This window comes from Lytechinus pictus, chromosome 11, assembly GCF_037042905.1.
Source record: "Lytechinus pictus isolate F3 Inbred chromosome 11, Lp3.0, whole genome shotgun sequence".
In the NCBI taxonomy this organism is placed as follows: domain Eukaryota; kingdom Metazoa; phylum Echinodermata; class Echinoidea; order Temnopleuroida; family Toxopneustidae; genus Lytechinus; species Lytechinus pictus.
Genome location: NC_087255.1, coordinates 15,054,724 through 15,079,174, shown reverse-complemented (window position 1 = coordinate 15,079,174; position 24,451 = coordinate 15,054,724). Strand labels below are relative to the sequence as shown.

At 35.9% G+C, this 24,451-nt stretch overlaps 1 protein-coding gene across 1 annotated transcript in view; it reads right to left on the bottom strand.

The window, feature by feature from the left end:
* Positions 1-7,257: 7,257 nt before the first annotated feature.
* The window catches only part of LOC129271834 (uncharacterized), a 34,342-nt gene continuing 17,148 nt past the window's right edge, over positions 7,258-24,451 (bottom strand). Inside the window, exons 7-11 of the mRNA XM_064106846.1 lie at positions 16,373-16,586; positions 15,929-15,986; positions 15,679-15,790; positions 14,846-14,895; positions 7,258-8,428 (exon numbers count right to left, since the gene is read on the bottom strand). Coding sequence (XP_063962916.1) covers positions 14,847-14,895; positions 15,679-15,790; positions 15,929-15,986; positions 16,373-16,586 — 433 coding nt within the window. The 3' untranslated portion in view covers positions 7,258-8,428; position 14,846. The remainder of the gene's footprint in view (positions 8,429-14,845; positions 14,896-15,678; positions 15,791-15,928; positions 15,987-16,372; positions 16,587-24,451) is intronic.

Genomic DNA, 24,451 nt, shown 5'->3' with positions numbered 1-24,451 from the left:
CACCACGAATGTATCACTATGAGGAGTGTTTTTGGCTGAAATTATTCTACAAGTAAGTTTTATCTCTGGGAGAGGTCTGGATATAGCCCTTATTTGCGTTAGCAACCTTTATTTTGTTTACATTATGCCCGGAATTCATGTCATTTTCATGGAATGGAAGGGGAATTGTCCTAGCCGTGCAAAAGCGTACGGCAATGTACACCCATACGGTGCGCTACGATGACTGCGCGGTGTAAAAATGACCGTTTTTAACAGGTTTTTGGGGTGTTGTGTCAAGTAAAACATGAAAACGGGCGAAAACGGGCAGCTAAATTTGGTATCGATTTAAAGCTTAGACATCGGGAAAAATGATGCTTATAGAATTTAGACGGAAATCCACGGAAATCTAAACGTTTCTAATGTAAATGCAAAAAACATGAATTTTCAGCCTAATTCGAGGAATTATCATCCTATTAGCCACCTGAAAGGTGTCTTTTATCTACTTTGAACCCTTTCACACTAAAAATGAATATATCAGGATTATGTGGGAGCCTTTTCAGATTCCTACATGAAAAACCTCCTTTGAAATGGCCTGTTTTTCAACTAGGTTGTCATATACGCGACATTTCGCAAAATGTCACATTTTACGATTTGAGGTAGGAAATTAACAACCTTTATGCAAATTCCAGAATGAAATATTTTGCTGAAGCATTCTTCAAAGTGTTGTCTTTCAGCTGGGCATGACAAAAATTAAAAATCTGAAATTGCCCAAAATGACTTTTGGCGCACTTATGTTTCACCCCGGCCCACTGTGCGGCGGCCGTACGGCGAGTCGAAAACAGCCGTTTTATTAATTTTAATTCAAACCATCTATATGTAGTTGGTACACAAAATGTTAAAAGGCTGTTTTCGACTCGCTGTACGGCCGCCGTAGAGCAAATGTGACCAAGGTATTATTATGCAGACTCTCTGTGTTATCTACTATTGTTCACTTGAACCTCACATTCACACGCATGTCTCTCTTATACGTTGTAAAATTGGACAATCGGCCTTCATGCTTTATTTAAATACGTAACCCCACGACAAATTTTGAACACAACACATATAAAATAATTTTTCACCGAACAAACTCCGGGAAATCTCAGAGTCTCCTATTGACTTCTTTAAGATAGTTATCATATTTCCTCGTTTTGTTTCTTCATTTCAATTATCATCCTTGTTCCTTATATTCAAATTATATATAAAGATACAAATGTAGGTTATGATTATTTAGTATGATATCTCTGTGTTTTGCGTATTACTGCGTTTCTCCATGAAGTTCCAAATAACCAAATAATGAGCTTTTTATGATAGAAAAGTATATTTCAAAAATATTGTGTTACTAAAATTCAAATCAAATGTATATAGTGATCTCCAATTACATATACCTATATCATACACAGTATGCGTGCATGCATTAAGATATCAAAATTATGATTGTCGAAGAAAATATCAGCTCTAAGTCGTACATGAATTTCATGGGGGACCCGGGCAATTTAGGGGCACTGATAACGGGGAAGGGGTATGGGGATGACTGCCCCCTTTGATTTGTCACGTAATAAAAAAGAGAAAATTGGATGGAAACGAAATAAAAAAAGAACAAACAGAGAAAAATATAGATGAAAAAGATGTGTCGGTCGTCTTACTCGATATTAACCCAGTAATTCAATTTTAAACGAAAATACTGATCAAAATACACCGATGCGTCCCTGTTTCTAATCATTTCAATCAATAATTTTTTTTCTACGATTATAATTATTCATTCGTAATTCCTGCTATGATAAAATTCCCTGGATGCTCGAGCGAACGATCAGAGTAACCGTGTTTAAGCCCGGAATACATTTATTACTGTCTTTATAATTATGTTATTTGTATGTGATAGATACCTTTTAAATTCTCAAATTATGAGCTGCTTTTCGCTGCTTTTCAACAATGTAACAATATTTTTATTCATCTGTTTGATGTTCGTTGAGAAATTGGTGATATATGTATTTTTTTCTTGTTATAAATCTTGCCTTAATCTTGAATATTACAGTTCATTTTCATATCAAAATAGTTTCAGCTTCTCATTTTAGTCAATCCTGACGCCATCCACGATCATGAAGATGATGGTGATGATAATGATGATGGTAGATAATGGTGATGAAAACACTGCTGCTACTGCTGATGGTGGTGATAGTTATGCTGATGATGATGACGAATGCTGATATTGATGATGACCGTATTATTATAGTAATAGATAATAATATCGATATTTTCATCTTAAATAATGATCACTTAAAATAATTATTATAGTGATATTGTTCTCAATTCACAATTCTTGTTTTGCTTTCAATTACCCTTCAAAAAAGATGGTTTGACTCGCTCTCATAATAGAGCGGGATCGCAGTAGCTGTTAACCTTGCCAAATCAGGGATAAACAACATATCTTTGGAATCTTCCAAAATGTACATATATCACTCATTCTTTCCAGACAGTTTTGAGATTTTGAACATTTTCGGAGTTGGAGGCTCCAAACCGGTTACAATAATAGAATACGATTTTTTTTTAATGTTCCTTTTAATCATCTTTCCCTCGATATTTAGCAACCGTTTCACAATAATTCCTTTTGAGTATAATTATTTTGTATTCCTTTTTGTTTTATTGTTGTTATTATTATAATTCAAATACTCCATTGATCAATTGCCCCACCGATGTCACAAATGCGAGCTCTGACACATCTTACACATGACCGTGATTGATCCAATTAATATCAAATATGAAAATTCAATAATGCCATTATTCTCTATAATTAAGCAGAGGTACATCTCTTTGTAAACAAGACCAGACCAATTACAATGCATGTTATCAGAGAGGGAAAAGAGAGAATATCTCCCAGCTTAAATCATGCATTACTCATAAACACGCACCAATAAGAACCACAAACTCTTACATACATACACGTGTATACATTATCTCAACTCCATAAATACATTAATGCCTTTCACACTAAAAAACACACGTATCTACCCACACCCACACACGCAAAAGAACTTCAGCTTGCTACACCTTAAATATATCATCTCACACCCACAATTATGCATATTCTAAAGCCAAAGCCATGCAGATTTTTCACTCACAAACACTTTCTCGCAAAGCCCACAATGCAACATCCCAATGACCAACATCATCCACACCCACGTAGAGCCTTCACACACTAACCTTATCGCGCACTCACAAACACACACCTACAAGAACCCCATGCTCATACACTTCACTTTTATCTCACACTTACTAGCACACATCAATAAGTACTCTACCCTCTTATACACACATGTACCATACCCTCTCACATCGACACTCACAAACGCCCACCCACGAGTACCCCAACCTCTCGCACCAATCCTTCTCTCACACCTACTATCATACACCCAAAGGTGCTCCCCATATGCCCCCCACCCTCACCCTCTAAAACCAACAAAGGGATATATAATCTCACACCTGCTACTCTTATTCCACACTCACTCGCACACACCAACAAGTACCCCACACTCTCACACACATCATACTAGCACACATTGATAATTATTCCACCCTTTCAAACACACAAGTACCACATGCTCCCCATGCACCCTCACTCACAAACGCCTGACGACTAGTAACACACCCTCTAAAACCAACTAAAAGGTCCAATATAATCTCACACCCACTTCATTTATCACACGCTCACAAACACACGTCCACAAGTACCCCCAAGGTCTCGCACTCATACAACCATTATATTATATTTACCAAGCCACACCAACAGGTATCTCACCCTGTAACAACCACATTCAGGGCCTATATGTATTCTTACAACCACGAGCCTCATTCTACACTCACAAATACACACCCACACGTAACCCACCCACCAAACACAACAAAGGTCTATATAATCTCACATCCACTACCTTTATTCCACACTAATAAACGCACACCCACAATAGCTCAACACTCACACTTACAAGCACACATCAATAATTATTCCACCCTTTCATACACACAAGTTCACACCCACATGTAGGGTATATATATCCTCACACCAACTACCCTTTTTCCTCACCTACAAACACACAACCACAAGTATCCCACCATCTCGCACTCATACAACCCTTCTCTCACCCACACCAATTAACATGCACTCACAAGTAACACTGTCCCTATATAATCACACCCACTACCCTTATCCCAAGCTCACAGACACACGCCCACAAGTACCCCCAAATACTCAAACAACCCTTTATCATACTTGAGCACGCACAAGTACCACACCCTCTAACGCACACACATGTAGGGCCTATTAATATTCTCCTCATACCCACTGCCCTTATCCCACACTCACAAATGCCGAGTACCCGCCGTCTAACACTCATACCACCCTTATCTCGTACTTACCAACACACACCCACAAGTACTACGACCTCTAACACCCACAAGTATATAAATTACCTCACCTATTACCCTTATCCCACAGTCACAAACACATATCCACAAGTCCCTCCTCTCACAAATGTATATTCTCCTACTCACACTTATCACACACTCGCAAACTCACACACACAAGAATCCGCCCTCACTCATTAATGATACTGCCTACGCTAATGCAAGCTGGGAAGAGTTTTTGTTTAATGAGTTAGTAATAAACAAATATTTACGGAAACTAAGAAGCCATCTTGGATTTTTGGACGAAATGCAAAACTGTCCATCCTTAATTGTTATTTGTCCAAATGCATTATTTGACCCTTCAATTGAAACCGCATGTAGACACCAAAATTAGTTTTTAACGGGTTAGTATTGAATGAGCTTTGACTATTTTTGAGTGATGCGAGTCATTTTAGACTCAATTTTTAAAACCCTCTTGTATTTTTAGACAAATTGAACAACTGTATATCATTGTAACCAGTTCAAAGGTATTTTTTGACCCTTGAAACCATATTGTAGACACCATAATCATTTCTCCAAGGTAGACTATGCCCATTCTTAAGTGTCAGCAGCCATTTTACACTCCCTTTTTTGAAGCCATTTTGATTTGTTTGGACATACCGGACCCCCGACTGTCCCTTCAACTTGTCCAAATGTACTACCTGACCCTTGAAACCATTGAAACCAGATAAAATAGCACTCTTATGCCTGATATGCCTAAATGCAAATAAATCATGTAAAATTACCACCCTACGAGGGACGGGGGAGAGGGTATGAATGGAAATGCAGGGGATTTCCTCATTTTTGGAGCCCCTCCCCCCACGCCGCTCACTGCCTATGGTCATACGATCTCAACATTATCATAATACTTAACACGTACAAAAGATGGAACCGTTCTCATTTTTTTTATTTATTTATTTATGTATTTATTTATTTATTCTCCACTTGTGGGATGGATGGCCCTCTTCAGCCACAAGCTGTTCTTTTGGGGGTCCAGTGTACACGTAAAAAAGGTGATTTTCATTCGTTTATTAACTGATTAATAAGCCTTAATTAGTCTAGATGCACCAACCACCAGAACAGGTCGGGAAGCTTCATCGTGTCCATCCTGGATATTATCAAAATTCAACCATGTGTCAACTATTTATTTCAGCTATCGTTACAAGCACTGTCTTACAATGGTCTCACAACTCTTTAAAAAAAAAAAAAATATTTATTTATCTATTTTTAACTATTTTTTTGAATTTCTTTCTTTATTTTTTCTTATTTCTTTATTTATTCATCCATTTCTTAAACAGGGTCGTCCCATCGTTGTGCTGTTTTACTTTGGGGCCCTATATAACATTAAACAAAAAAGAGGCAAGAATATATACAGCGCGTCTCACAAAAAACGAAACCGAGATTTATCAATGATTTATTATAACTTAATCACAAATACCATAGACAAATGACCTACCATTTTAAAGCTTAGAATCTCCTCGTTCATCTGAATTATTATCTAGATAATCTAGATTATTTTTTATTCTTTATTATTAGTGAGCAAAAACAATTTGAAGAGGGGATTCCACAAAGTCACTTGGCGGGCTGTATCTGGGTTTCAAAAAGAAAACCACATTTTTTTTTCAATATCTGCTCTTTAATTTGATACCTCCTTTACAAAAAATAGTCAAGAATTAACAGGCTTTTACAGGCTAGCGTCCAGACTCACTCGACACTCCGTTTTGTCGACGATCAGTCATGCAATTAAGTTCTTTGTTAACCGTGCAATAGCTTCTGTGGGAAACCGGTGAAAACACGTTTATTTAATGAAATTAAGGAAATACAAGCATTGTTTCGAGGTAACATAACTTTTTTACCTCTTGACCATTTTTTGTGATTAAGGTATCAAATAAAAGACAATTTTCTGTGATTAAGGTATCAAATGAAAGAGGAGATAGAGAACCTTTTAGGCATGTGATTTTCTTTTTGAAATTCAGAAACCTCCCGCCAAATGAGTTTGTGTATCCTTTCTTCAAATTGTTTTTGCTCACTCATGCATGAATGAGGAATATATATATATATATGCATATTATTACATGCACTAAGGAAAAAACATTAAAAAGTCGGCATTTTTTCAGGTATAACCGATTGAGGAATTGGTGCAACAAAAACATACAATATCACTACTGTGTTATAGACCAAAAAGATTACTAATTATTCTCCACATTTTTGTCAATACAAATTAAGATGTAATAGTAATGTACTACAGAACTATAAATAAAATAGAATGAGAAATATATATACGTAATGGGGAAAAAGTGAAGGAAATGAAATGAAATGAAAGGAGGGGACAGGAAGGAAGCGAGATGTAGAGAGCCAAGAGGAAAAAACTTATTAAGAAACTGTAATGTAATGTACATCCAAGCACTATCTATGTAAAGGGATACCCTTTAAAAAAGTTTTTACAAAAAATAGTGAAAATGCTAGACTTATTTGAAAAAATAACTACATTATCAAGTTTAGCAATATTGCACGAAAAGAGTAATGTGCGCCGTAATGCCTTCACTTTCCTTTTTCTTGTTGTTATATAAAATCATAATTATTTCAAGGATTTCATGTGTGCGATACGTCTCCCTTGCAATAAAATAAGTTGCAACGATTAATATCCAGGCGCAGATCCAGGGGGGGGGGGGGACCACGCCCTGTTGAGAAGCAAAATAAATTACTTTTGATAACTTTAAAAAAAAAAATTTCTTGTCAAATTTTGTTGGGGTACGAAATATCCTTAATTTGTGGTTGAATTTATTTTTTTTTGCTTTTCAAATTTATTCGGGTACGAAATATCCTAAGTTTGTGGTTGAAACATTAAAACATTAAATCACTAATCAATTGGGTTTTTTTCATTATCCAGGGACAAATTTTGAAAATATAAAATTTCATGTTATCAATTTGAAAAATAATAAGTGGGGATATGATATCATCAGCTTATTTATGAATACATAAATGGGGCTGTTTCATCGAAATAATGCAAAAAAAATGCTATTTTGTTATTCTTTGTTCGATTTTAATGGAATTTTGAGGGTTTTGTTTTCTGATTTTCCTTTCTCTTTTAAAATGAAATTAATTTCAGCTAAACCAGACTGTCATGGTTGTACACAAAATTCCATTTTTGTTTTTATCATATTTTCTAATTTTTTTGTGTAAAATGGATCCTTATGACTATATCCACACACGATTCTATATTCGACTAAAGGTCTATTTGTCATTTGTTTCATCATCTGATTAATTGTTTTAATCTGTAATGTTAAAATTCATGTAATTATCTACATAGGTTTTAAACTTAGTTCTAGTAAATGAGAAATGTATTGATAGAAAGATGGGAGGTGATTTTATTAAAACAAGTGCCTGAAATGAACGTGTGCGAGTGTTGAAGTGGGTGTGCTTGGATGCATGCAGGCGCTAGACATGCAATGTGTTACAAAGGGTTTGATGCTGAAAAAAATGTACACAGAACAGAGATAGATTGAAAAAAGGATAAAAAAGATGGAAAGTCACAGAATGAAATAGAGAAAGAAATAAAGTATGAATAAAGGAAAGAAAGACATAAAAAAAAGATGAAGAATATTTTAAAAAGAAAGGAGGTAAAGAAAGAATGAAAGGAATACAGAAGACAGAAAGAAAGAAAATAAGAAAAAAAAGAAAGAAAAGAGATGTATCAAAAATTTATCCGCCACTGTCTGTTATTTCTATGTATAGCAGACGAAGATATGAAACTATGATTGTATGCTTTTTATTCTTTTTTCTACTCCTTGCTATGTACATAGGTATGCTGATTTTACAGCATAGGACCTCAGGGTTTTCGAAAATATCTTCTGCTGGATGCTGTCCAGAAAGTTGGTTGTATCGGGTAAAATCGTCAGCAGTTTGTTTACTCTGCTTGATCTGGTGTTTGTTAGATGATGACTTAGGGGCCACATTGGTTTCACCAGATCTGAAATAAAAAAAAATGTCCAAACGAACTAATTAATTTATTCATTCATCCACGTGTTCATTATAAAATTAGGGTAGTCCCCTTCGAGCCAGAGGCCTGCTATAGAAGGGAGCCCTGCAATCATTCACTTTTCAAACATTATACAATCACGATTATAACATAAACAATGAAAAATACACAATAAAATAATAATAAAATAAAAAAAAATAATTGTATATTGATATTGTGCAATTCTATATGTATATACTCAACTCCACATTACAATGATGTTATTATTATCATTATTACCCCGGCTACAGCCGTGCTGCCTGCAGGCGCTCTGGCATTCGCGGAATTTCTCCCTGCCGGGTACCCATTTACCTCACCTGGGTTGGGTGCAGCACAATGTGGGTAAATTTCTTGCTGAAGGAAAACGCGCAATGGCTAGGAATCGAACCCAAGTCCCTCAGATTGAAAGACGAGAGTCATAATCACTAGACCACGACGCCCCCATTGTAATTATGAGTGTAATTAGATACATGTGTGCACTAAAAAAAATTGAGGTGGAGAAAAAAAGGGCCTCTAATTATTATGACAAAAACAGTACAGCAGATAAATAACTTGCTTGTAAGTTATGGACGTTTCGTTGAAAAATAGCAAGTGAGGCAGAGCATTTAGTAGGTACAGGTGACAAGTAAAATAGTTTTGCTGGTGTAAAAAGAACATCTGTTTTTTTTATACTCAGTTGTTGGTTTTGCCAGATACAATAATTGTTGTGATGAGAAATTATGACATTGATCTAGTAGGATAGTGAATAGGTCTCAGAGGCATAGTTTGCAATAAATAATCGGGATCAAGACCGCTTATAGAACTTTATACATAAGTACTTGGTAATTATAATCCAATCTATTTTTAACAGATTGCATTTTCAGAGAGTGCAACATACAGTGTACCCTGGTGGGTATTGGGTGTTTCATAAAGCTGTTCGTAAGTTAAGAGCGACTTTCAGAACGACTGGTGAACCTTTCTTGTGGTGAATTATACACACCATTGTTCACCAGTCGTTCTTAAAGCCGCTCTTAACTTACGAACAGCTTTATGAAACGGCCCCCTGGACTGGGTATAGTAGTCTACATCTAATACCAAACAAGAATATTTGTTTGACACTTCTGTAGTCGTTGGAAATATTTCACTTTTAATGATCCCCGGGCAGTTGAACAGTACTCGATATGACAGTGCTTACTATATAATACAATGCATGATCATCTTAATGATGGCAGAGACATGAAAAGACCAGTCTAAAATATAACTTAAAGGGATGGTCCGGGCTGAAAATATTTATATCTTAATACATAGAGTAGAATTCACTGAGCAAAATGCTGAAAATTTCATCAAAATCGAATAACAAATAATAAAGTTATTGAAGTTTATAGTTCAGCAATATTTTGTGAAAACAGTCGTCACGAATATTCATTAGGTGGGCTGATGATGTCACATCTCCACTTTCCGTTTTCTTATATAAGTTATTACATGAAATCATATTTTTTTCATTATTCCATACTTGTGTGAATAATATGTCTCCCTTATAATGAAATAAGTTTCAGCAATAAATATATAATGCACTAAATTAGTTGTCAATCCAGTTTTTCTAGTTCTTGGAGGAAAAAATTGAATAAACCTAATTTCTTATAATAAAATACAAAAGAACAAGTGGGGATGTGACATCATCAACCCACCTAATGAATATTCATGACGGCCGTTTTTTACAAAATATTGCTAAACTTTAAACTTCAATAACTTGGTTATTTGTTATCCGATTTTGATGAAATTTTCGGCATTTTGCTTAGTGAATTCTATTCCATTTATCAAGCTATAAATACTTTCAGCCCGGACCATCCCTTTAAGGTCACATTCAGATATCCAAATTTAGTTACATTTTCTGTTGCTTAACCATCCATGTTTACAATGTATCTCTAGCTTGACTGGATTTGCCTTCCTCCGACTTAAAAAATAAAAACGACTTTTATCTGTATTCTTTTCCCTATTTAGAATAATCACTTTGTAACTGTTTTAGAACAGCTTTTACTTCACATCTGGAACAGAATATTGCAGTATCCACTAGCGTATCCAGCATCAGCTATGACAAAGAAATGTATGGGTCCATGCAAAAGCATATTATACAGTCACTATTGCTCCAAGACAATTGGGCCTCTGAAATGCTTTGTAGGATCTGATGCTGGATACACGCCTGAATATCATCTGCATATAGATATAGTATTAGAATATATGGCTAAGTTACAAATGTCATTAATATACACACGAAACAGTACAGGGTCCAAAATTGAGTCATGTGGTACCCGGGAATGAACAGGCAGAAGACCAATAGTAGTGCCCTGATGAGACACACTTTGCTTTCTTTAAATCAAGTATGGTTCAAATCATGTTAACTTTATATTTCTATGCCAAAATAATTCTTGATAAGGATATCGTGGGGGTGATATCAAAGGCTTTTCTGAAGTCTCAAGAAAGAGCATCTGTTACTCAGCCTTGGTCAAGGTTATCGTATAACATATCAGAAGTACGTCGAGGTGGAGTGTTTACTTCTAAAACCTGACTGCCGTTGAAACATCTGTTCTGCGTGAAGATATTCCTATATTGAGAGTGAACCGCTCTTTCTAAAAACAAGGCAAACGCCAAGCGTTGTCTCGCCTGCATATTGCAGTCATGAAGAGACTGCATGTCAAAACTACATGTATGCTATATGACTTAGATGGACCTCTGTTACGAGTTTGGCGATCCCACCTCGAAGCTATAGAAAGTTATTGTGTGTACAACACAGCAGTGCCAGTCATGGAAAGTTCATTGACCTTTGACCTTAATCAAATTCAACTCACATTCGAACTTGACCTGCACCTTCAAGAGATAAACCTCTTGTTTGAATTTGGCAATCCTACCTCGAAGATATAAAAAGTTATTATGTGTACAACAAAGCACAGTGCCAGTCATGGAAAGTTCATTGACCTTTGACCTTAATCAAATTCAACTCACATTTGAACTTGACCTGCACCTTCAAAAGATGGACCTTATGTATGAATTTGGCGATCTCACCTCGAAGCTATAGAAAGTTATTGTGTGTACAACACAGCACAGTGCCAGTCATGGAAAGTTCATTGACCTTTGACCTTTGACCTTATTCAAATTCGACTCATATTCAAACTTGACCTGTGCCTTCAGGAGATGGACCTCTGGTATGAATTTGGTGATCCCACCTCGAAGCTATAGAAAGTTATTGGGTGTACAAAGTTGTTATGTGTACAACACAGCACAGTGCCAGTCATGGAAAGTTCATTGACCTTTGACCTTATTCAAATTCGACTCATATTCGAACTTGACCTGTGCCTTCAGGAGATGGACCTCTGGTATGAATTTGGTGATCCCACCTCGAAGATATAGAAAGTTATTATGTGTACAACACAGCACAGTGCCAGTCATGGAAAGTTCATTGACCTTTGACCTTATTCAAATTCGACTCATATTCGAACTTGACCTGTGCCTTCAGGAGATGGACCTCTGGTATGAATTTGGTGATCCCACCTCGAAGATATAGAAAGTTATTATGTGTACAACACAGCACAGTGCCAGACATGGAAAGTTCATTGACCTTTGACCTTATTCAAATTCGACTCATATTCGAACTTGACCTCTGCCTTCAGGAGATGGACCTCTGGTATAAATTTGGTGATCCCACCTCGAAGATATAGAAAGTTATTATGTGTACAACACAGCACAGTGTCAGTCATGGCCGAAAGTTCATTGACCTTTGACCTTATTCCAATTTGACTCATATTCGAATTAGACCTGTGCCTTCAGGAGATGGACCTCTGTTATGAATTTGGTGATCCCACCTCGAAGCTATAGAAAGTTATTGGGTGTACAAAGTTATTATGTGTACAACACAGCACAGTGCCAGTCATGGAAAGTTCATTGACCTTTGACCTTATTCCAATTTGACTCATATTCGAACTTGACCTGTGCCTTCAGGAGATGGACCTCTGGTACGAATTTGGTGATCCCACCTCGAAGCTATAGAAAGTTATTGGGTGTACAACACAATTGTTGACGACGACGACACCGACGCCGGAAATAGTGATACCTATGTCTCGCTCCGCTACGCAGGCGAGACAAAAATTAGAAACTTAAGAAGGGAGATAAGGCGAAAATTGTTCAGTTCGTTCGCTGTTGTGTTTTCGCAATAGGAACTATTTTAGCCTGTTTAAAAATCATTGGGAATTTGTGTAGATTGTAGAGACTGGTTGAAAATGCGCAGAGGAGGAAGGGCAACCGATTGTGCGCTGAGTTTTATCAATCTCGGGTGGATGTCGTCAAGGACTACAGATTTTTAACACTCGAGGTTATCTAATTCCTCTTTTATTAAGTCAACTGTTATCTCTCTAACCGCCCTTTCACACAGTAAAAATCGTATTTTGAATGATGATTCCAGTGAAAAATAAGGTTAATGACGAATTTTTAGCACCAAAGTAGAACATTACTCGAATCACGAATGCTAATCACAATCACGTAGAATTCAAATTCTACTCCGTATGTGAATTCCAATTCGTTTCACTCACAGTACGGTACGAATTTTGCGTGTGAAAGGCTTGCACTTCAATACCTCTTTTGGGTGGCGGAGCTTACGTGACCTTTCAAGCACTTTCGTAGATAATACAATTGTCATGCACTCATCGGAGTTTGTAATTGTGATGCAGTGCTTTGATTGACAAGTCAACAATGACACATACCGCCTTCGTTCGGGATTTCGAATTCAAATCACAGTTTTCGAGTGTGTGAAAGGTCTGATAATTCTAAAGACGAATTGCAATCATCATTAAAATAACGATTCAAGATTCACATGTGCAAGGCCCTTAAAGTGAAACCTGAATGTCCTTCACGAAGTCTTTTGATAGCACCGTCACTATTATCTTTCATTTTGCCAGGGATTTCACCATGATTAAGCCAGTTCGTAGTTCCACTCTGCGCATGATCAGAGAATTATGTGCATGATTAGAGGAAGGTCATTGGTACTAAAGTGGCATGGTGGTTTGAAATTTAATGAGATAAGCACCAACTTTGATGACTTGATTATTCAGATATTCTTTTGAATTGTGTTTTCATTTACACCCCCCCCCCCAAAAAAAAAAAAATCAACAACAATGCGTCCACGAACGACTGGTATTTCACAGTTTGCCAAGTAGGCCATACATTGTATAACAGGCTATTATGCATTCAATGTGGAAATTCAACGAATACCTTCATAGAGTGTTCATTGATGTGCTATTCTAGTCACCTGGGCTATTCAATTTCTTCATCCTGCTATGTAAGGCATGCTTACGTAATATCTTGCTTTGAAATCTGATTATCAAAATGAAAGAAATGAAATGTCATTTGACCAAAATTGTTCATTAAGTAACTACGAACTGGTCTATTGATTAAAAAACTTTACGAAACATTGTGTTAAACCATGTTGCTATTTTGAAAGGATGATATCACCGTCAATAACCAGATGTTAGCCTTCACTCGTGCTGTTGTAGGGCAACAACCTTTTAAAGGACAAGTCCACCCCAAGAAATAGTTGAAACAGTCAGAGAAAAGTCCAACAAGCATAACACTAAACTTTTCATCAAAATCGGATGTAAATTAGAAAGTTGTGACATTTTAAAGTTTTGCTTAATTTCACAAAACAGTTACATGCACATCCTGGTCGGTATATAAATGAGGAAACTGATGAAGTCATCCACTCACTATTTCTTTTGCATTTTATTATATGAAATATTCTGATTTTCTCTTCATTGTAAAGTGAAAAAAACCCATTAATTTCTCCCTGAAAATGTGGAATTAGCATTGTTTAATGCTATATGGTTCAGTCGAGTTGGTCTTATTGTCCAATCTGTAAAAAATAAAAATATTGTATAAATAAAAAAAAATAACATAGAAAGCTGTTTTCTTCCAAATCGCCATGCTTGGCCAGACCTTGCAATATAGGTTTTTGCAACTTCAACTGGTCCGCATGGGTGTCACATCACACGCATTCTGTGATAAAGATGCTTCTTTCAGGTAGCAAATCCTAATTTGTCCTAAAATTTGACTGACGCGGATTTTAGCAAAAATCTTCGCAGATCCAACTCGTGAAATTTACGGCATGTCCTCCTCTTTGCAACGGTCGCTTTGTATTTTGCGCAATATCCTCGTTTTCTACGTCCGAGTTAATAATGGTGATGTCTTATTAAGGGAACACAACAGTTTCTTTGGGTATGTACAGAAAAAAACTACAAGTATAAATTTAAACAGATTCTATAAAGAGATCTTCAATTACTACTAAATGCAAAAAGGTACATAGATTACATTAAATTACAATTTTGCATCACTCACCGGAATTCCTACCTTAAACACTGGTAGGGCCTTGTGCCCTCCTTTCTGCTGCTCCGTTAGATCTGAAACCGAAAGAAAAAATGCCCAAAATAGAATGAGAATACACCACGAAAATGACAGTACGTTTTTATATTGAAGTATTGAATATGATTCTCGTGTTGATTTTTATGTTTATTTTCGTACTTTGAAAAAGGATTTATCAGAGATATTAATGAAGTTTGAGTTGAGTATTTGATGGCTTAAATAAACATTGTAAAGGCAATAATTCCATCGATAAATAAGACCATTTGAATAAACAATAACCCAAACAGTCGGGGTTTTTTGTATTTTTGTATGACATAATTCAAATTTTCCTCATTGCCAAATTAAATTATGTAATACAAAACTATACTGAATTACAGTAGGTTATTACTTAGGCAATTCCACATCTTCAAGGAGGCAGGAAACAATCTTCTAACAGTATAATGAGGAAAATGATAAAGCACATGTCATTCGTACCTGTGTCTTATTCTGAACCTAAACCAAGCTATTTTATGTCGCTGCATATGATCAATCATATTTCTGTTAGCTGTCTTGATCTTAGATCTACTCGACAGGATCTTTTGCATTTTACTTGTTTTCAGACCAAATTATATATTCACTCTGGAATACCAACCCATCATTTCAAAAGAACCTTCTACACTCCATACCTGTATACCAAATTTTAAATCCACCTGAAAACCATACTCTTTTATTAGCATTTTGCCAGCAACTTCCTTCTTTTTTTTCTTATTTTTTCTAACCTTATAAAACATCGCATAATGACGCAGATGGCAGTGATATATTTTTATTATCAGTATTGTTACCTTTTACGTCTGTAGATAATGATTCCAATGATGATTATTATCATGATGATAAGTAGGATGCAAGAGACTGATGTGACTAAAGCGGTAAAATTCATTCCACTGTGCGGATCTTCTGACATGAACAATAATGAAACAACAGAAAACAAATAAGGCTTACGACACAATTTTGTTATCAAGAGTTTAATAAAACATGGGAACTATGAACTATAATTTTTTTCGATTTAATCTTCATTAAATCTTATCTTCTCACCTTTAAGATGCTTAAGCTGAATGGGTTTCATAGCTGGTCCATTGACGTAGTAAAATTTCTGTAATGTAAGAGAAAGAGAGAAAAAAACAGAGATATATTTTCACATTTAATAAAGACTTTCAAGGTCTGGAGAGAATATAGGCGAAAGCGTCGAAGCAAAACTAAACCACCTGTTCATGCATCCCCTTTTTCACACACATACAAACGCAACCCGCACGCACTCCCGAGCACGAGACTCGCGCATATCCTCAATAAAATCGTAAGAAAACGATGATGCGCGTGAGTTATGATTCCCCTTACATATAAAGCTGAGCTCAAACACATATAAATTCAGGGGCAAAGACTGTAAATATTAATTCTTTCAGCAACAAATTACAAAACATTAAAAGATCCATTTATATTCTGCAGAGATCACTTCGAGGAGAAAATAAGGAGAATGCTCACCCCATCTTCACCGGTTGGTGAGTAAACTCGAAGAAAGGAGGTGTAATATCCACCTGGATTAAGAGGACCATTGGTAGCTCTGAGAATAGTACTATTCACAATACGTGCATCTCGTTTTGTTCTTTCATCAGCTTCACGTTGTCCATCCGCCATGTTGCATTCTGATTGTCTCTCAATCACCGATCCGATCGTGATGACGTTATCGATCGGGAGGCTGAACATATTAAAAATGAATAGTACTAAAATTACTTTAATGCCATCAACATGATGAAGTTTAAGAGCAAAAACTAGAAGTGTTGTTTGCTTCGTTATATTTAAATCTATATTATGATGCATCAAAATTCGTGTTTTCTTTCATTTTTCTTTTGAAATCTTGAAACATGCAAGGAAATACCGTCTAGGAAAATTGATAAAAAAATCCTAATCATTGAGAGGGCTGCTTTGTCCCAAATCTTGAACTATCTGGATACAAATGATCTGCATGTTAAGAATTAGTCAGCATACCGACGTGACCATAGCACAGTGACTGCTCTCTTAATTGTTCAAAATGACATTCTTCAAGCGATAGACACCAAACTTGTAACATTTGTTGTCTTTCTAGGCCTCTCTGTTGCATTTGACTCCGTCGCTCATGACATACTCCTGTATCGTCTCACTAGTCAACTCGGTATCTCTGGGAATGTGAAAACCTGGTTCGATTCTTACCTGAATGAACGTAGTTTCAGGCTGAAGGTTGCGAACAAGCTATCAGAATAAGTTCCTTTGAATTTCGGTGTTCCGCAGGGATCGGTGGTCGGTCCGCAGCTTTTTAGTTTGTATACCCAGCCCATGTCAGGCATCATCGAAGAACATTAAAGTATACGTTATCATATCTATGCAGACGACTTGCAGCTGTATATCTTCGCAGACCCAAAGGACAGACGTGCAGTCGATCGAGCTAGCTCTCACCACAGACCACATTATCTCTGTGTGTTCGAGACCTGCAGCGGTTGATGCAGAGCAACATGTTAAAACTGAACTGTGAAAAAACAGAGTTCCTGGTTGTTGCAAACCCCCGCTATATCCATCTTCTGTTCGATTTTGGTCTCGTCATTGGTGAAACTGTAGTACAACCTTCCTCTTCAGTCAGAAGCCTGGGTGTTGTGGTTGTGTTGTTTCATCGCTTTCAAGTTCGCTGCATTTCACTGGCGTAAATCCCGGGGGGGGGGGGATATATCCCCCCCCCCCACTTTTCGAGGAGGGGGGGGGATGGCCTGTACAAACATCCCCCCACTTTTTACGAAATAAATGGAAAAAAAATTCACAAGAGATAATTGTTTTATTGGTTAAAATTCTTCCTAAAATACCGCTTAACAAATAAAACAATATTATTGAATCATAAAATGCAAATAAAGAGCCAGTTCACCATTTCCAAACGAAATACTTATGTCCTTATTATAACATTGAAGAGAAACCACCGTTTCTTCCATTTCATCAATGTTGGGGTCTTTGGGAAGGGAGTAAGATGGAATGTCAATTTTTTTAAAAATGTAATCGATAAAACCATTAAACCATCATGGGGTAAAAAAGATAATAACATTGGAGGGGTATTTGCCATATGGACATACAGTGACGTAACTACGGGGGGCATGGGGGGCACATCCCCCCTGTTACACCCACAAATGTAATAATCGCCCACAAATGTAATAACGCCCACAAATGTAATAACACTTTACCCACAAATGTAATAACACTTTACCCACAAATGTAATAATTTCACCCACAAATGTAATAATGCACTTTACCCACAAATGTGATAATTTTTGATCGCCCACAAATGTAATAATAACTTTACCCACAAATGTAATAAATTTGAAGGGATTTTTGGCGAATCTGTTCTAAACTAAAATCCTATAGTAATGCGTTCATATAGCACAAATGTGCAAAGTCTTTTTTCCAGACCCGGTTAATAAAACATTATAGTACAATTCCAAAGTCTTTTTCCAGACCCGCTTGTTTCAAAATTATAATATACGTCCAAAGTCTATTTTCCAGACCCGGTTAATTCAAAAATTATAATGCAAGTCCAATGTCTTTTTTCCAGACCCGGTTTTTAAAAAAATCATAAAATACGTCCGAAGTCTTTTTTCCAGACCCGGTTGTTTAAAAAATTATAATATACGTCCAAAGTCTTTTTTCCAGACCCGGTGAATTCAAAAATTATAATGCAAGTCCAAAGTCTTTTTTTCTAGACCCAGGTGTTTCAAAAATTATAATCTACGTCCAAAGTCTTTTTTCCAGACCCGGTTGTTTAAAAAATTATAATATACGTCCAAAGTCTTTTTTCAGACCCGGTTAATTAAAAAATTATAATGCAAGTCTTTTTTCCAGACCCGGTTAAAAAAAAAAATTATAATATAAGTCCAAAGTCTTTTTTCCAGACCCGGTTGTTTCAAAAATTATAATATACGTACAAAGTCTTTTTTCCACACCCGGTTAATTAAAAAATTATAATATAGGCCTTCATCCATAGTCTTTTTTCCAGACCCAATTAATTAAAAAAAATGTAATGCAATTCCAAAGTCTTTTTTCCAGACCCAGTTACTTCATAAATTATAATATACGTCCATAGTCTTTTTCCAGACCCGGTTAATTCAAAAAATTTAATGCAATTCCAAAGTCTTTTTTCCAGACCCGGTTAATTCATAAATTATAATGCAAGTCCAAAGTCTTTTTTTCAGACCCGGTCGTTTCAAACATTATAATATAAGTCCAAAGTCTTTTTTCCAGACCCGGTTGTTTCAAAAATAATAATATACGTCCAAAGTCTTTTTTCCAGACCCAGTTGTTTCAAAAATTGTAATATACGTCCAAAGTCTTTTTTCCAGACCCGGTCGTTTCAAAAATTATAACATAAGTCCAAAGTCTTTTTTCCAGACCCGGTTAATAAAACATTATAGTACAATTCCAAAGTCTTTTTTCCAGACCCGGTTGTTTCAAAAATTATAATAAACGTCCAAAGTCTTTTTTCCAGACCCGGTTGTTTCTAAATTATTATAAGTCCAAACTAAGATTCGATAATGATATTCTAGTGGAATAAAATGAGAATCGAGCTTAGTCTTTTCTCCAGACCCAGTTAATTAAAACTGGTGGAAAAGTAACAAAGACCCCAACTCTCTTGAAAATGTTAAATAACATGGAAATATAGCGTAGTCTTTCCTCCAGACCCAGATCTTTCAAATGAGAAATGAATAATAATAATAATGATAAATTAGTATTAATTAAAAAAGCAAACAAAGACCAACGATCCTCGTTATGATGAAAAACATGGAAATATAGCGTAGTCTTTCCTCCAGACCCAGTTATAAAAGTCATTTAAAACACAACAACAAAAACAAAACAAAGACCCTGCAATCTTATCAACATTGAATAACATGGAAATATGATGTAGTCTTTCCTCCAGACCCAATTATTTCAAAATAACCAAAATCATTAAAAAAGAATAACAGAATCTAAGGCCCAACTATCCTTCAAACTAAGAATCTTCAATAAATAAAAGTTTAGAGAGTTTTCTTTATTCCAGACCTTGTCATTTAAAAAATAAGATAGATGAAATCCTCATAACTAAGACTCAATCATATTCTTGTGCCTGTTCAACATGAATAAGATGATTGGGGGAGTATTTCATCAACATTTTATATGTCAGACAAGTTGTCAGATCTGACAACTGTTCTTGATGTTGATTGGCTAAGAAGCAGTGCTACCAGTGTCGGATAAAACGTCAGACAACTCCTTTCATGAAATGCTCCCCGGGCTCTAAGTTTTTATGTTGTTTTTTTATTATAAATTTCTTTGCCTGGAAGAAAAAAATCAATGTTTAATTACATCATTTATTACAGGATGTTAGGCTGGAAGAGGGTTAATTTTTTTTGTTCTGTTTTTTTTTAATAAACTGGTCTGGTCAAATTAAGTATGCGTTATCACAAGGGTTTTATAGTTTGGAAGATGCTGGGGTCTAAGTTTTAAGATTAATGTTTCGCTTAATTTGTATTTTAAAGAGAACTGGGTGAGGGGTAAAGACAACACTCTAAACCCAAGCATTTTAAGTGGGTTTAATTTTGAAGATTGGTCTTAGCTGTGATTTTTTTTTCAATATTTGTTTATCTTTTAAATAACCGGGTCTAGACGAAAGACTAAGCATAATACTCGTGTTATTCCACAAGAATAAGAATATGACAAAGTCTTTTGTTTTTAAGATTGTTTAAATCATTTTTAAACTACTGGGTCTGGAATAAAGACAACGCTCTAAACATGTGCTTTTCTACATGCATGGTCTTAATTTGGAGGATTGTTGTTCTAAGATTCATTTTTGGGGGTTGGGTTTTATTGATTTTTTATTCTTGAATAATTGTGTCTGGAGGAAAGTCGATCTTCGACAATCGGTCTTCATGTTATTCCACAGTAATTAGATTATTGGGTATTCGTTTTAGAATATTTGTAAATACTATTTAATTTTTTTTCAAATAATAACCAAGTCTGGAGAAAGGATGTTTGCTTTACCCATGCATTATTACAATGTTTTGTAGGGGTCGTAGTATTATTTAAAAAACTGGGTGTGGGGTAAAGACATATTTTTTTTACTGGGTGAAACTTTGGAAAATTGGTCTTAGATTTGAAGTTTTTTTATTCATTTTTTAATAGCCGGGTCTGGAGGAAAGACTTTGTACTTATATTGTAATTGTTTAATTATCCGGGTCTGGAAAAAAGACTTTGCACTTTTGTGCTATATGAACGCATTGCTATAGGGTTTAGTTTTTAGTTTTAAGTAACCGGGTCTCGAGAAAAGACTACGCTTGATTCTCAATTTACTTTTAGCGCATATTTTCACAATATACGCCGTATAAGCTGAAACAACAACAAAGACATTGATTCCACTAGTTTTAATTAACTGGGTCTGGAGAAAAGTCTAAGCTCGATTCTCATTCTTATTCCACTGGAATATCATTATCGTATCTTAGTATGGACTTATATTATAATTTTTTTAATAAACGGGACTGGAAAAAGACTTTGGACTTGTATTAAAATTTTTGAAACAACCGGGTCTGGAAAAAAGACTTTGGACTTGCATTTTAATTTTTGAAACAACCGGGTCTGAAAAAAAGACTTTGGACTTATATTATAATTTTTTAAACAACCGGGTCTGGAAAAAAGACTTTGGATTTATATTACAATTTTTTAAACAACCGGGTCTGGAAAAAAGACTTTGGATGCATATTATAATTTTTTAAACAACCGGGTCTGGAAAAAAGACTTTGGACGCATATTATAATTTTTTAAACAACCGGGTCTGAAAAAAAGACTTTGGACTTATATTATAATTTTTGAAACAACCGGGTCTGAAAAAAAGACTTTGGACTTGCATTATAATTTTTGAATTAACCGGGTCTGGAAAAAGACTTTGGACGTATATTATAATTTTGAAACAACCGGGTCTGGAAAAAGACTTTGGACTTGTACTATAATGTTTAATTAACCGGGTTTGGAAAAAAGACTTTGCACTTTTGTGCTATATGAACGCATTACTATAGGATTTTAGTTTAGAACGGATTCGCCAAAATTCCTTTCAAATTTATTACATTTGTGGGTAAAGTCATTATTACATTTGTGGGTGAAATTATTACATTTGTGGGTAAAGTGTTATTACATTTGTGGGTAAAGTGTTATTACATTTGTGGGCGTTATTACATTTGTGGGTGCAACACCCCCCCCCCCCCCCCCATCGGCTGACCAAAAAAAACGGGGAAAGGGGGAAAAGGGAGAAAAGAGGGAGAAAGGAAGAGAAACGTAGTGGGAAAGAAGAAAATATTATTCATTATAATGTTATATTATAATTATGTTATGTTACATTACATGAGAAACATTTTTATCATAACTTTATGAAACATAATTTGCCCAGGGCCTATGTCTTCATTGTTCCTGGTGCTCGCATTGTCTGTTTAACGAGATATATAATCCTGTTGTACTAAAACATCCCGTTTTCAAGTCAATATAAACCAAATATATTTCCTAGCACTTGAGTTATTTGAATAAATTGAATTGAAATTGAAAATTGAATTTTTGATATTCAGATCAGAAGAAGGGACATTTTAAGGACTGATTTTAGGAATTCATGAAGAGCAGACATATTAAATTGAATTGAAATTGAATAGTTATCATTGTTTTATGTAGTGACATATGCTTCTTTTTCATGACTCAAAAAGTGATTGCCCCATGTTAAGGTCTTCGTATATATGAAACATTTCCTGTCCGTGATTACGTTCGCATTAGTGAATTGGTGAGATATGTCTGCTCTTCATGAATTCCTAAAATCAGTCCTTAAAATGTCCCTTCTTCTGATCTGAATATCAAAAATTTTCAGCTCGCGCTTCGCGCTCGCATCATTTGGTTAATGAAAAACGTATGGTCCTAGTTAATTCCTACAAAGAAAACTTAGAATGCCCCACTTCAGGTCTGAATTATCGAAATTTTCAGCTAGTGCTTCGCGCTCGCAATGTTTAGCGAGACAGGTACCTATCATGATTACAAAAATTTGATTATAATGTCCCTTTTTAGGTGTGAATATAAAAAAAATTCAGCTCGCGCTTCGCGCTCGCATTATTTGATCAGTGAGATACATATCCGTTTAATGACATTGTCCTTAAAATGTCTCTATTAGGTCAGTATAACTGGCAACTGAGCGCGCTTCGCGCGCTCACTAGCGCACTCACTCAGTGATTCAAACATTTTGCTGGTGCCCCCTCTAATGCCGTGACCCACGGTACGCCACTGTGGACATATCAATGACAATTGCTTGCATATCTAAAAACATGATTGCAAAAAAAAAAGCCAAAATATTTCAGTCATCCCCCCACCCTTCAACACGGATTTACGCCAGTGCTGCATTTTCATCTCTCAAATGTAGCTCGTATAAGGCCTCTCCTAAGCCAGCCTGCCTGCGAGCATGCTGTAAGAGCTTTGATCTAAACTCCCTGCTATGTGGTACATCTTCGGCTAACATCCGGCGACTTCAACGAGCTCAGAATCGGGCAGCCAAATTGGTATTCCATGCCTATCCCCTTCTACATCAATTACACTGGCTTCCTTTCCATAAGCGTGTCACATACAAAATCATTACCATTGCCTACAAATGCATCCATAATTGTGCTCCATCCTATCTTAATGACCTTATTTCTCCGTACCAGAGTGAAAGGCGTGGACTACGATCGGGTAATGATACAACTCTGTTGGCAAGACCAAGAACTGCAACCCCCTCAGGGGAACGATCGTTCGCTGCTGCCGCGCCTCGCCACGCCTCTGGAACCAGCTCCCCCGCTGCATCCGTGAATCGTCATCTCTGGGAGCATTTCAGCGGTCATAAAAGACATTACTTTTTAATAGTTAATTTACTTGTTATTTATTTATGTATGTATTTCTTTTTCTTCGTTTCTTTTTGATTCTGCTCATTTTGTAAAGGGCTGTGATACAATCATTGTGGAGAGCGCTAAATAAATACTTATATTGTATTGTATCAACATGATGAAGTTTAAGAGCAACAAGTGGAATGCCTCTGGCCGTCTCACCTGCATCACGCGATTCAATATAGCAGCAGTGCTGATTTTGAAAACTACTATAACTCGCACAAGATGTTCAGTGATACTTGGTTACTCGTATTTCCACGTTTTATGAACTAGACCAATACACTTATAGAGATATGATGGCAATTCAACAAATACCCCCGACGTGGCCAAAGTTCTTTGACCTTACATGACCTTTGACCTTGATCATGTGACCTGAAACTTGCACAGGATGTTCAGTAATACTTGATTACTATTATGTCCAAGTTTCATGAATCAGATCCATAAACTTTCAAAGTTATGATGGTAATTCAACAGATACCCCCAATTCGGCCAAAGTTCATTGACCCTAAATGACCTTTGACCTTAGTCATGTGACGTGAAACTCATGCAGGATGTTTAGTGATACTTGATTAACCTTATGTATAAGTTTCATGAACTAGGTCCATATATTTTATAAGTTATGATGACATTTCAAAAACTTAAC